At 40.7% G+C, this 13,745-nt stretch overlaps 1 protein-coding gene across 1 annotated transcript in view; it reads left to right on the forward strand.

The window, feature by feature from the left end:
• slco5a1b (solute carrier organic anion transporter family member 5A1b) overlaps window positions 1–13,745 on the forward strand; it is a 229,706-nt gene that overhangs the window by 77,968 nt on the left and 137,993 nt on the right. Inside the window, exon 11 of the mRNA XM_087831471.1 lies at window positions 2,406–2,485. Within this exon, the coding sequence (XP_087687597.1) occupies window positions 2,406–2,485 (80 nt within the window). The remainder of the gene's footprint in view (window positions 1–2,405; window positions 2,486–13,745) is intronic.

Genomic DNA, 13,745 nt, shown 5'->3' on the forward strand with positions numbered 1-13,745 from the left:
TGATTTTAGCTTTTCAGGCTCACTTTGTTACGTTTCTCTTCAGTGAGGTACACATTTTCTTAAGGTTCAGTCTTCAGGCGCGTTCAGGTGTTGTTATTCCTTCAGTCAAAGACTAAAATGATGTTTTAGCACTTACAGTATGACAGGGTTTGCTTCAGTTGTCAGTCATGCAGTCAGGGTCCCTGTCACTCTTTTGTTCAGCTGGGAGCGTGTTTGATTTCAGTTTAGCACACCAGATATATCTGCAGTGCCTCCACCCCCACCGCCTTCCCTCCGCCTTTGCAATTAGTTATCATGATGCTGCTGCTGGATGCTTGTTAGATTCAAGTTTATATTAAAGTGTGTTGCTCTACAGATTGAGAGACGAGGTGTAAGGCCAAAAGCTTTTAGCGTTGCGATCATCAGAAACAATGTCTCAAAAGCTGCGTTAATACATGTTGTTTTTTTTGAAAAATGATAAATTGAAGCAATAGAAGATGTAAAATCACCTCCTGTGCGCTTCTTTTGCCCGGTGAGTGACAAGGTTATTTACAAGGTTCAAAGTCGATGTGGTGTCTTTGTGCTGGCGCTGCCCTGGGTAGCAGAGGCCGACAGATGGATATGTGATCAACTCAACATGAGCGATTTTACCTCTTCATCACACACGGAGAGTGTGCCTGCGCCGGCTGATGAATCACTTCATAGATGTGACAAATATATCGGCCTCGTACCTCGGAGGAGAAATAATGGTCGGAAAAATGAGCTGCTGTGTTGTGTAGTGTTCCTGGGACAGACCGACTCGTTTTGTAATATTTTGTGTCTTTGGCTGCTAAGTTAACATGAAAGTACAAATATGTGTAACGTGGTGAAAACACGGCAGCGTGTAGTGGGAAAGTAAAGGTAAATTTACATCTTTTATTGAACACTTCTTTCACATGAGTGGATTACTAATTCGACTTCATCTAATTAGTTGTCGTTGCAGCTTATATGTTAAAATGTATTACATGTAAAACGACATGTGAATATGAGTCTGGGCTTTTCATGTTTTTCTTTGATATTCTGGCCTCTGGGCTCAAGAAACCCAATTAAAATCCCACAATAACAGTTTTAAATACTTCATGATAATGTTAAATGAAGGCTGGTCATCCAACTTTTACAAAGGTTTGAAAAGTAAACACTTTGAGGTTTTTAGAGTGTAGAGACTGTGGCTAAATTAGTGCGATTACAAAGCTTTGCTGTACTGATGGACAGTTAGAGAACTGAACAGCATAAATTGTGTTAGAATGTACTCTTTTGGAGACAAATCTTATATTTTTACCTTGATTTCGCTTGTAAAAGCATGTGAACATTGGTTCAATAGGTCTATGCATGCAGTGCATTTTGTACAGAAGTGCAAAGCACAAAGGAGTACAGAGTCAAGACACGTTATATGCGGTGGGCTTCTGTACAAAAGGTGAATCTGCTTTTATTTTGCACATTTCTCTTAATTATTTTGCTGATCCTTTTAGTTTAATTATTATAATAGAAGAGGCCGACCCCACAGTCTGCAAAATGCACTCAAAAGCACCAATGAAAACAATTTAAATCCATCAATGTGAAACCACTTTGAACACTTTTTTTTTTCCGGCAGCATTAGGATAGGACCTGCTCCATTAATGATGTCACCATATTTTATAACAGTGTTGTTACAGCAGCAGTTACTTCCTTTAGCGGCGCACAATACATCCTGGTGGGGGACTTCGTAATATATCTTCCTGCTGGGCCTTTAGTCTGAATTACAGCAGGAAAAACAAAAGGTTAATCACATTGGGAGACTCCGCTTTGCCTCTGACCACCCAGCTTCTCTGCGTCTCTCCCTCAGTTTTTCAATTCAAGCTGCTTTATTGGAATAAATGTTGGATGAACAGGGTAAAAAAGCTCTTTCCAAAGCATCCTAAAAAGGACTACATATGTCTTTTGCTTCTTTTTCTGCTCATATTCTTGCCTTTGTTTTTACCTCTTAGTTCCTGTCGCCCTAAATTTACATCTATCATGGCAAAGTGCATCACAGTCACCATATATTGAATCAAAATGTAAATGTATTATAAACCAGGCAGCTGGAAATGTGTTTGCTCTTCTGAGAATCACGTATCAGAGTATCCTGATTCGCCTTTCTTCATTTCCTTGCGTGCTTAAATGCCGGTGGGCGCATTACATTGAGATTCAAGAGGTTATCTCGCTGTGGTGATGGGGATTGCAGCAGCCTAAAGGATCGCCACAGGTTGAAGCATTTTTTTTTTCTCTCAAGTGCATGTATGGCTGAGCTTTAATGAGCAAAACTTCTTATCTGCGGGTGTCTGAAAAACAACACCTAGCCGCCAAGGGAAATAGATTCAGAAGATGCCTTTTGTAAAGCTTCTAAATGTGTGTATGTGTGTCTTTCACAGGGTGGTGGGCCCGGCTGTGACCTTCAAAGTGAGTCCCAACGCTCAGAACGTCAGCACCGCAGATGTGGCCAACGTGGCTGGTAGGTTCTCCTTGGCTGAGTAATGTTGTCTTTATACTGACAGAGGAAAAGACAACCCATTATCATTGGCTTGCTGCTGCACCTGAGGCCCCAGATGAACAGTTTTCAAAACTCATGACTCCTCCAAGAATTCTTTTTTTTCTTCCTACTGAGTATTCTGCCACATCCACGCAGGCACTTTGTGGCAAGTTATTCAATTCCTTTGTGTTCACTTTGGCTAAGTATTTGGTGCTGGCCCATTTTGAAAGAAAGCCAGCTGGGTTTTCTGTTTTGTTACAAATCTTCAAGCGGCCATGTTTGCCTCCATCATGGAAATCCACCCGAAGAGTTGGATATGTGCCTAAATAAACAAGCTAGAAAAAACAAAACAAGACAGGGACACCAGATATTTGTTGTGTTTGGAGAATGAGTTATTTCATTAATGCCACACAAAGAAAAAACATCAGAAGTTTTCTCACAAGGATGAATCAGCTTTTGGACAACTTTAAAGCCAACCAGCCAGCATGATTAACATGGTTATACTAAATGTTGCTGTAATAAAGCATCAAAGGGCTACAGCATGTTGCTGTTTTTGGATAAAAAGCTTAAAATACCAACTGTACACTACTTGTTTAATGCCAGGTTGTTCTAAGAGCCCAGGGCTAGTGACTTATGCATGATTTATAACTTGGTAGCAGGCTATGGAGTAGCCATGGCGATACATGCAGTCTGCCATACAAAACTATCAACACGTCAGATGATAGCTGATGGTTTCCCTGTTTGCATAATTAAATGTTTAATGGGACATAATAAGATGGACAATTAGTATCCTATAAATAACTAAAAGGTACAACTGCAGTAGAGTTAATGAGTCAGTACGTAGCAGGAGATCAGCCAGTACAATTTTTTTTCTTGCCTACAGATTCTGAAGATGCACAAGCAGATTTCTGTGTAAAGCTTAAACTTCCTTTGACTTGCTCGTTAATGTGCCGCTTGTTTGCAGTTTCTAGCTGTTCCTAACAGGTAGGTTTCTCCACAAACTTTTTTTTTTTTTTTCAAGAAATTCATCTCATTAAAGAAGTAAAAATACAATAGGGAGCCTAATTTTGCCCCTACTTGCCTCTGCTAAAATTACCATCTGCTGCTTTTGTACCTTTCTCTCTCACATTTAGCTTTCCCTGAACATGCTCACACACATTAGACTGATTGCAAGGAAGTTGGAGGAATAATGCATGAGTCACCTCCTCCAAAATGTTCAAAATGACGCGCTTACAACCATACATCACATTTTACTTTTTGGAACTCACATCGAGAGAGATTATTTACTTTTAGTTAAAGAGTCAACATCATAAGAATTAAGAACATTTCAAATACACTGGTAACACTGGTATAAAGTGAATTTTTCCGTGTGGAAGAGGGACTCAGGTAGCAAAACAAAGGTTTTAGAGGATCTCTGTATAAAAAAAAAAAAATGGCAATAACAGCTCACGATAAAAAAAAAAATATAGACATTTATCTTCGTGAAGCATTTATTAATCGATGCTGAAGGAACCAGTGTTTTATTTTTAATCGAAAAATGTAAAAATTGCCACAAACTCTTCACATGCACTAAACGGAGGTGGCACATAATGGGTTCACATGAGTAATGGGTTAGATGCCGTCACCGCTTAAAGGTAAAAGCTTCTCCTCCGAGGTCTTTGTCGCCAGTATAAGGAGTACCATCTCAGGTGGGGGTGACAACACCATCACATAATTACACAACAATCACAGTAGGCGGCCTATGGAAAATGGTGCTATTTTTTCTTTTTACCACTGTGTTTCAGCTCAGGTAAGTCTGCCCCAAAATGTTCTTTCCTGAACTTCATCAGCTAGGTTCAGTGTCTAAGCTGAACGAAATGGTTCAGGTGTTTGAATAATTCTAATAATCACTGAAATATTGACAAGATTGCCTCAGTGGTCCAACAGGAGACTCATATCCCAGTCTCCAGAGTGCAACTCTTTGTTTTTAGCAGCTCCACCCCCGCCACTGCTAATTTTATTGGTCTTTTGTGCCGCTAACTCATATGAACCAGCCAATTTGTGTGTCCAAGACAACAAACGCTCTAATTGAATTTTGCTTTGTGGTGGCTGCACATAATGTGAACACATTACAAATCATTTCTATGCATTCTAAAGTTGAGAGGTCATAGTCACTTGACTTTTGTTCCCTGTGAAACCAGGCTGGTTTGTTGGATAGCATTGATGGATTGAATATGGAAGCTTGTCTAATCTTTGCCTAATTTGCACAGTTTAACACAGAACTCTGTTTAGAAAAATGGTAATAAATGCAAAATCATCAGTTGTAAGTATTGCTAATATCATAATAGGTGTAATTTCTGTTGATTGTGGAGAAGATTAAAACAAGCAGAAATCAGGTGTGTAAATGTTTTCACAAGGGCGGCGCGCTGTGAGTGCAAAGTCGCTCGTTGTCAGCAGAAATTTGTTGTCTGCCACCTTCTGCTTTCCAAAGCACCCAAAGGAAGTTCCACCTGATTTTGTTTCAAGATCCTGTGACTCAAAACGACTCGGTTCAAGCTGTTCTGTCACATGGAGAGGAACTCTCTATCACAGTGCAATTCAGGGGTAGAGACGTCGTGAAGGTGTGTGGGAGTGTGCATGTGTGTGTGTTCAGCAGGCTACAGTGTGTGACTCACAGTAATGAGGCGAAGGTGTTGATGAAGTGGGGAATAAAGAAAGAAGGAATGTTTGCCATTAGCTAAGCTGTCAGTCCAGAGCGAGAGAGGGGTCATTCCTGATATTCCTTGGGTCCAGTTCACACACATACAAATATCACCCACAGTAGGAAATCGGACCAAAGTAAGTTAAAGTAACAGAAATGAGTATTTTATTTTAGTTCTTATCCTGCTTGATAATTGCAAACCCACCTCCTTGAATGGCCACACGCTTTTGCGTTTCTTTTTACCCCAACCATACACAGACGCACACGCTGATTATGCAACGGCTTCTCTCCTGTTTTTAAGTGCTATTGTTGGCGTTCTCATTTCCCGCCCGCCGCGCCCGGTGGCTCTGCGGGGTCACGGATGAGACTCGATTGTTATTAATGCAAACATTTGACAGAACGTGCTTGAAATGAAATACGGCGTCCTCTCAGCTAAAGTGCAATAGTGTGGGCGGGCCATCTTTAAAGTGTCGTTTGTCATATTCAACTAGAATATCAATCCATCCCAAAGCGTACATTATCCCCCCTAGCCGTGGCTTATAGTGCTTTTCTGAAACATTAAGCTTTACACGGCCATTGTAATGACGTCGTTTTATCATCGTTTATAGTCACACAGCAGCAGAGGGGAGAGAGTGGACTTCCATCTCCTCTGTCACAAATTCTTGTGTTTAGGTTGAAGGCTTATGGCAGCTGCGTTTAAAATCGTTCCGTTTTATTTGATCAAATCTGTGCGAAGACCTCATTTGTTTGCCAGAAAGATGTTTGAAACACAAAAATGATGGTGAAAGGAGGATTCACATCGTTTAATGCGGGCTGTTGAGTGCATGTGCTGCTCTGGGTGATTTGAATATCCACAATTGAATCGTGAGAACGCTGAAAACTGACGGAGGAGATATTCAAAGGTTTGAAAAATCGAATCAAACGTGAGAATATCAAATAAAAATCAACCACATCAACTCAAACCTGATAAGCTAATCACATTAACTTCATTCATTATTTTAGATTTTAACATTTAAAATCTCATTTTTTATGATTACATTTTAAAAAATATTTTTTTTCAAGCATAGGCAGCTACATAACTACATAAATTAAACATTTTGCATGAGGGAAAAAAATCATTTATTCCTTTTAGAGTTGCAATTTTCCATTCTCATTTCCACTTCATTAATAAAACCACTCAGGCATAGCCAGGTGTGTAAATCCACTTCTTTTAAGTTTTACTGTCTGTTCTATTATTCATTCACTGAAGAAAACAGCATAAATATGAAGATGGCATAAGAATAATGTGTGTTATTGGGGTTGTAAGAGTTTATATTTACAAAAAGAACACTGCACCAAAATTCTGCAATTTTCTTTTAAGCATTATCGTAATATGATTGCTGTTTTGTGACTGATGCATTAGATGGACATGTCGACATGTCCATCAGGACTTTTGGTTGCCGTAGTGAGTCTGCCTATTAACCGTTCACACTTGAGCAGCATTTATTCTGCACGCAGGTAAAGAATCCACTCACAGAACATTTACTAACACCCACTGGACATTTGCCTGACGTTTAATGAGTTATCTTCTAATTTTTTTTGTGACAAGTGACAAAATTTGGCTACTACGGTTGCTGGAAATCCCCCAAAATTAGCTTTTGCCCCAGTGGCCAAATCATCAGATTATACTACATGGTTCCCCTGACACATAAATACACATAAATAAAAGAGATGATATTAGCAGGTGTTACAAGTGACTATATAAGCCTATAAAATGTAAAAAAAATAAAAATTGTAAAATATTTTGAATCTAGCGTTGAGCTTTCAAGTAGATGTAATTGGAAAAAAAACATACTTAACTTAAATTGTATTATGTAAAAATCTTTTAAAGCTAATCTCTTGGATCCTGTTTTTCTTACACTGGATTGGTTCTGACCTCGGCCCCTGGGTGCCAAAAGGTCCGATTAGTGCAGTCAGGCTATCCAGACCTGTTGTTGCATTTTAAGAAGCCACGTTACCACTTCTGTCATGGGCGCCCATCCATTGTGAAAGACTCCGAGGCCACCGGAGGCCATTGTCAAACGTGGGGGTGGATGTCAAGATGGTGGGCAGCGAGGTGGTGACCCTCATTGTCCGGCCGAGGGTGGGCGGGAGGACCCAGGGGCTACTTGCAGCGGTGCGTCACGGTCGTGAGAACGGGACCCTGTGAATAGGCCGGGGGTCAGGGTCAGGACAGCGGGCAGCTCAATTAGCACTTAAAGCAGAAGGAGAGCAGCTGAGATAGCCTGATCCTTCACCGTCTGTTCGCTTGACTTCTACTCTCTTTTTTTATTCTGCCAGCAGTTGTTTTTGCCTGCATGCTAATAATGCCTGTTGGTGTGAAGATAGTTACTCACACATGCCGAAAAGCTTTGCAGGCTCAGTGATTGTTCACTGTTAGGACAGCTTCTGTTGATAGTGGTCAGGTTTAGACTCTTCTGCCTTCCTCCCATCACTTTCCCCCCTTTTTTTGAGTGAAAGGAAGCCTGCTTTGTTAGCTGCAGACAATAGGTGGCTGCTCAGAGTTTTGCTTTTATCTCAGAAGGATGGTTTGTGTGTTGACATGTAAATAATTTCCTGACAGAGGTCACTATGAGTTAAAAATGGGAGAAAATATTGATCATTATGTGAAATAATTATTATTTCTTGTGAAGCACATTTTTCCCATATATAACATATAACTGAAATTTATTACACCAGTATGTTAAATAGAGAAACTTGCTTAAAGTTTGGGCCAATTACTTAAAACTTTTTAAAATTCGTTTTGTTTTACATTCTTTTTACGTTCAGTTTAATTTAGTTTTAGTTACTGAACAGCTTAGTTTCACTAGGAAACCTGGTTTGTTTGTTCCTTCACAACATTAACCCTTCACAGCCTGACCAATGCATTCAAATGTGATGGCAAAAATGTTTGTATTTGCAAACATGCTCAATAATCTTTTCTTCAGATGTCAGATGTCCTCTAGCTAGAAAGTAAAAGCTTGTTGTTTTATTTTAGAGTGTGCAATGCATGTCTACCAAAGCTGCATCAAAAGTGATCTGATAGTTCCTGATTCTGCTCTGAATCATTGTTTCGAGACTGATGAACTCACATCAGAAGTGCCAGCGTGGACACTTTGTACTCCACCATAAATGTTTCTCAAGTGCTGGGCAACAGCGTGCAGCTCTTTTAGTCGGCGTACTCTGTAGCAGGCATGGCGGCCCATTTCACCGAAGTGGATATTTAAACTGCTTTGATATTTGGTCATAATGCAGGACCTTGGAACATTTGCCTGCTTCTCCCAGCCTCTTCAAACAGTATTAATTGCAGCACACGAGAACCACATTAAAATCAGACGCAAATGTTAAGGGTATTTCTAGGGATGCACCGATACCGATACTGGTATTGGGTATCGGGGCCGATACTGTAAAATGTGTGTGTATTCATACTCGTAAAAGTTAACCGATACCATGAACCGATACTAACTTATTTCATTAATCAGAGGGTGGCTTGTCATTTCTGTTGTAGTTTTTTAGATTGGCCACTAGGGGGACATCCCGTGCTAAACAGGCACAGGGTTAGGCGAGTGAGACTGGCGGCTCCAGATAAAAAAGAGAAACTGGAGGCTGCTGTAGCTAGGCTAAGCAAAATGTCAGCAGTGTGGACCGGAACAGCCAACTTTAACTCAGGTTTTGGAAAAGCGATGAAAAATGTCAAGAGAAAATCCACGGGCAGTTAAAATAACAGAGGCTCTGACTCATTTTATCGCTCTGGATGACCAGCCAATGCCGGTCGTGGAAAAAATAGGATTGTGCCGTCTTCTCAGCATACTCGAGCCGCAATATGAAATTCCCAACCGCCCATACATCAGGGAGATAATGGTGCCAAAACTTTCTGAAGAGGTAAAGACAAGCAGTGTGTGCGCGATGTCAGTCCTTGGTTTAACGGCACACTGGACTGATGAGGAGTTTGTTCGTCAATGCCAAATACTTTCGTTATTTTGTTTGTTCGTTTACAATATGGACACTCTGTAACAATTTAAAAGTTTATTTTATTCTCAAACCTAATTTGTATTTATTTTATTCCAAACAGAAGTGTTTATTTATTATTCTGAAAGCTCGAGACAGTGCCAATAGTTCAGTGACATTTTGTAAAATTACAATGTGGAGACTCTGCAATAATTTAACAGAAGTGCTTATTTTTCACTTGAAATTTTTTTGTGGTCATTTTTATTAAGATTTTATTTTTTATCGGCAGAGAATTAATAAAATCTGTCTTCCAATTAATTGTATTTGTGTGTGTGTGTGTGTGTGTGTGTGTGTGGTAGAAGTATCTGTTTTTGTACTCTGTATCGGCAAGTACTCAGATCCAAGTATCGGTATCGTATCGGTTTGAAAAAATTGGTATCGTTGCATTCCTAGTATTTTTTATACATCAAGCCTTAATCACATTAACAGTACAGCAAATTTAATATTGTATCAAATTAAATCGACGGTGTATCGCCATGATAATAAAGTGGCTATTTAGTAAGCGGAAATTGTTCTGGCCGCTGTAGAAGAGGAAGCAGCTTCACCCTTATCCCGACAGCTGATATCTTTCTGTCACAGAGCTTCAAAACAGATCCTGACGACTGGGTGGAGGAAGGGTTTATGTTACTTTCACAAAGGCGTCGTTTGCGTCGGAGCTTTCCTTCTCTCGACTTTTTGTCTCCTGGTTTTCTTCCGTCTGACTGGATTAGCATAGATCTCGTTCGCTGACAGGACTGACCTTCACTGCAGCTAAACACTTGTCAAAATGCCAAATGTAATTACTGAGCTCTTTAGGTCAAAGTAATGTGTTTCATCTACCTCACTTTGCCTTGTTATTGATGTGCAAGCCCTCAGACCTCAGACTGCAGTCGAGTACTCCCTTTTCCCTCTCGTAGCACCAGTTCCATGCAAGTGTTTGTGTGTCATAACAAAGTGAGGAAATGTATCTGTAATTATGCCTAAGTAATGTGGTCAAATTGTGCGTTGCTGTACTGCTAGATGTCTTTCTGTGACTTTGTCAGCTTATACGCTCCCAGATCCTGTGATTATGGACAATTTAAAGTTATCTCTTAGAGCTGCAGAGTGCTTCTCCAACACTGCCTTTCAAAGGTCGTCATCATCATCACCATTGCCATTCCTCTGCAAATTGCATGCCTGGAAATTGTCAACTCTGTTGTGCTGCCTTTGCATCAACTGTCTCTCAAGGTAGACCACTTGTCTTGTATTTAAATTGATTGTTAAAAAGACGTGGCTTCAAAGTTTTCTTTTTTCTTTGTTGATTCGAACCCCCTTATGTGGATTTTGTGTAAATCAATGAATTGCAGTCCTGATTATAATATTGTGGTAAATCAATCTGTTCTCACTGCTCTGATATGACCTGCTTGTTTCTGACATGATGCATGATTGCAGAGAGGAAGTTTTACAGTCAAAATTGACATATGCATTGTCATTGTTAACAGTAGTGACTGATTTTATGTCATCGCCATCACTGTGTGGAACTTCTTTAATTGTTCCCATTGATTGGCAACGTGATTGCATTGGAAACAGCTCGGGCACTGGGATCTGTCCAGCAGTCTCTCTGTGCCCTGCAGAAGTAGGCAAATCTATTTCCGTTAACCTCATTGCAGTTCACCTGCTAATCAGTTTTCATCACAAGCCGAAGGCTAATCGATCGTGGAAGTTTCTCTCACCTGTTGGCAAAGAGGGGGGGGAAATCAAAAAAGGGGAAAATGTGAGGTGTGTGCTGGTGTTTAGTGATGCAATTTTCTGTGATACCGCGCCATGCATTTTGCCTCGTCGCCTGTCATCACAACAGAGCTGTAGGCGTTCTGTGAAATTGCAAGATGCCTCATCCGAGCTTTAAAAAGCTCGCACACTCCCCTGCCGTTCCCGAGTCACCTGTGGTTATTTTGGTTCGACTTCAGAGGGAGCAGAGAGCTGTACACTGTCCTCTGGAGCTTTGCAATCATCTGTGAGTCCTACCGTCGAGCAGAGAGGAAGGGAGGGAGGACACAGGTGTTTTGCCAAGCTCTAGTTTGCACAGTGGTGCAACGTGATCCCCGAGCCAACCGTGCAGCCACCCTGCCAGCTACTCAGCCAAGCAGCCGGCCTGATTTCCCCAGTGCTGGCACTGGCCTGCTGGCACCTCCAACCCTTCTCTCCCACTCCCGCAGCTGGCAGGATCTCTGCGAGTTGGCCTCGGCTCCTGACGTTGACTGCGGGGTTGGCAGACCTCTCCCAGATGGCCACCTTATAGTGAAGCTGGCTTCGTGCTTGCATCACTTTTACATCATCCCTTCAGCTACAGAGCTGTGGTGGAAGGAGAGGGCTTCTGTTGGCTGTGCTGAGGCATTTTTGTACGTGATATGTGGGAGTGTTAAACTCTGCTGCAGCTCTCACACTTTCGAACGATAATTTGTTATTTGTGCCATTCGTGTCCCTGCTTTTCAGGAAACCAGTGACAGGTCTGAGACCAGAAACAGATGCAGATATAGAGTCCACCTACACACTCATCAAATATACACCTTTTTTTTTTTTTCAGAGGTGAAAAGGCTATTACAGCCCTTATCTTTTACATCCAAAATGACAGGACAGTATCAGCGTGCTTCTTGGGTTCATATTTTATTTATTACCTAATTTAAATGCTACTGCAAAGCCTGTAATTTATAGCCCAGTAACTCTGTAATCCCAGTTGAGCGGAAGGACAAGGGTGAACCTTTCCAAAAACTTGTTAGCACTAGGATTGAATAATTTAATATACATTTTTTTAAAACCTGAATGGATGGGAGTGAAATCATCTGATAGAATTTTCTTAATATCCTCAGATTTAATGACTGTGTCTGTCTGATGACTGCTCCTAATTATCACCTCTTCATCCTACTGGTTTTTTGTCTTAGTTTAAAGTTCCTTTCTGCCATAATGTACAACGTAGCGTACCTGCAATTTTGCAAAATTACAGGTTTTTGAAATGTTAGAGTGAAGAGTGGGATTTTCTCTTGGTGTCGACAGCGACAGTCGCTTTGTTCTAAGTTCTTATCGCTTTTTTTTCTATCATTTTTATGCTAATAGCTGACATATCCTTACCAGTGATTCAAACTGTGAAAAAATGAAACGTTAAAATGATTTCATTTGCATCTGTGGAAGATGCAGGCATACAGCATATACTATTTTTGCTATTGTACTGTTAGTGTGGTTCTAATCAAGATTATTGAGCAGTCCTCCTGTATGTAGTCAAAACTACTTTCCAGTGCTTTATTTACAAGAGGTCACAACAGCATGTTCTGCATGTTCGACAGAGTTTTTACATAGATCCTCTTCTTAACACAACTCAAAATGGCTTTTTGTCTCCTCTCGGGATTGAACCAGTGATCTTTTATTCGTTAGGCGAAAGTCGCCGATCCTTGAGTTGTTGGACATGTCATCCCAACTGAAGTCAGAGGACAGTAGCTTGATTGTTCTGCCCCAGGGGTAAACATGATAGGGACATTCTGGGAAACACAAAGCAAGAAGACATTTTCATTCTTATTATAATGTGTAAAAACAGCTGTACAGAGGTCATATGTAGAAAACACAGTAAATTGGAAATTATGAAAATATTCAAATCAACTTGGTTTGACATACTGTAGGAAACTGAACATGAATGGAATAATCAGTCAAACACAACATGTGTATGCCATTTTACTGACCACATAATTAATCTTTCCAAATCTTCTCATTATTCCAAGATGTCCTTTTTTTCCCAGACTGCATTTTACCTATTTTCCTTAAAGTAAACTATGCTGTCTAAAAATTCTGTGGCAGTAAACACTGCTATCAGCAGGGGGTCAGTCATTTTCCTTTGCACTCTAACTGCAGCTCAGACTTTTAGGACCTTTCTCTGCTGCAGTTATTATGGACTCCTTACTGAAGCTCTCTCTCTCTCTCTCGCTCTCTCTCAGCGGCCCAAGGAGGCCGCCTGGACCAAGCAACTCATTTTTAGCCGTCTTCAAGATGCCTGATGAGATGTAGAGGCAGACGGTTGGATTGATTGGCCCCTCTTGAGTGCACAGGCCTTGATTACAACTGCACTCAAGTACCCGAACTCCCACCCCCCACCCCTTAGTTTCTCTCTCTGTCTTGTTCTTTTTAGTCTGCCTCTCTTCTGTCTCCTTTTTTCCCATAATTTCTTTCACCTACAAAGGGAGAGGGTGGATAAGGAGAAACTGGTTGTAGAGTAGAGAATGGGGGAAAAAAAGGAGAATTACTAACAAAGATTTGGCTCTGCAGGGCTCTGTCTGCACTGGAAAGTAGAACGAGGGTGGATATGCCTGTTAAGGACTGGTTAGAGATGAATTTGGAATCACAATCAGTGCTTTGAAGACAGAGAATTGGATCAATATTTTAAGAGCTAAGCAGGGAAAGTGCTGATAGTTAGCAAAATGTGTCAGTGGTTCACTTTAGTTCGCACATCTTTTCCACGCTGTAAATTAAAATAATTTTACTTTTGCACATATCCTGATGCTCTGTTGTCAATATAAAAACATTAGAAGTATTTAA

The sequence above is a fragment of the Neolamprologus brichardi genome, chromosome 18 (assembly GCF_056152115.1).
Source record: "Neolamprologus brichardi isolate AB-2024 chromosome 18, ASM5615211v1, whole genome shotgun sequence".
In the NCBI taxonomy this organism is placed as follows: Eukaryota; Metazoa; Chordata; class Actinopteri; order Cichliformes; family Cichlidae; genus Neolamprologus; species Neolamprologus brichardi.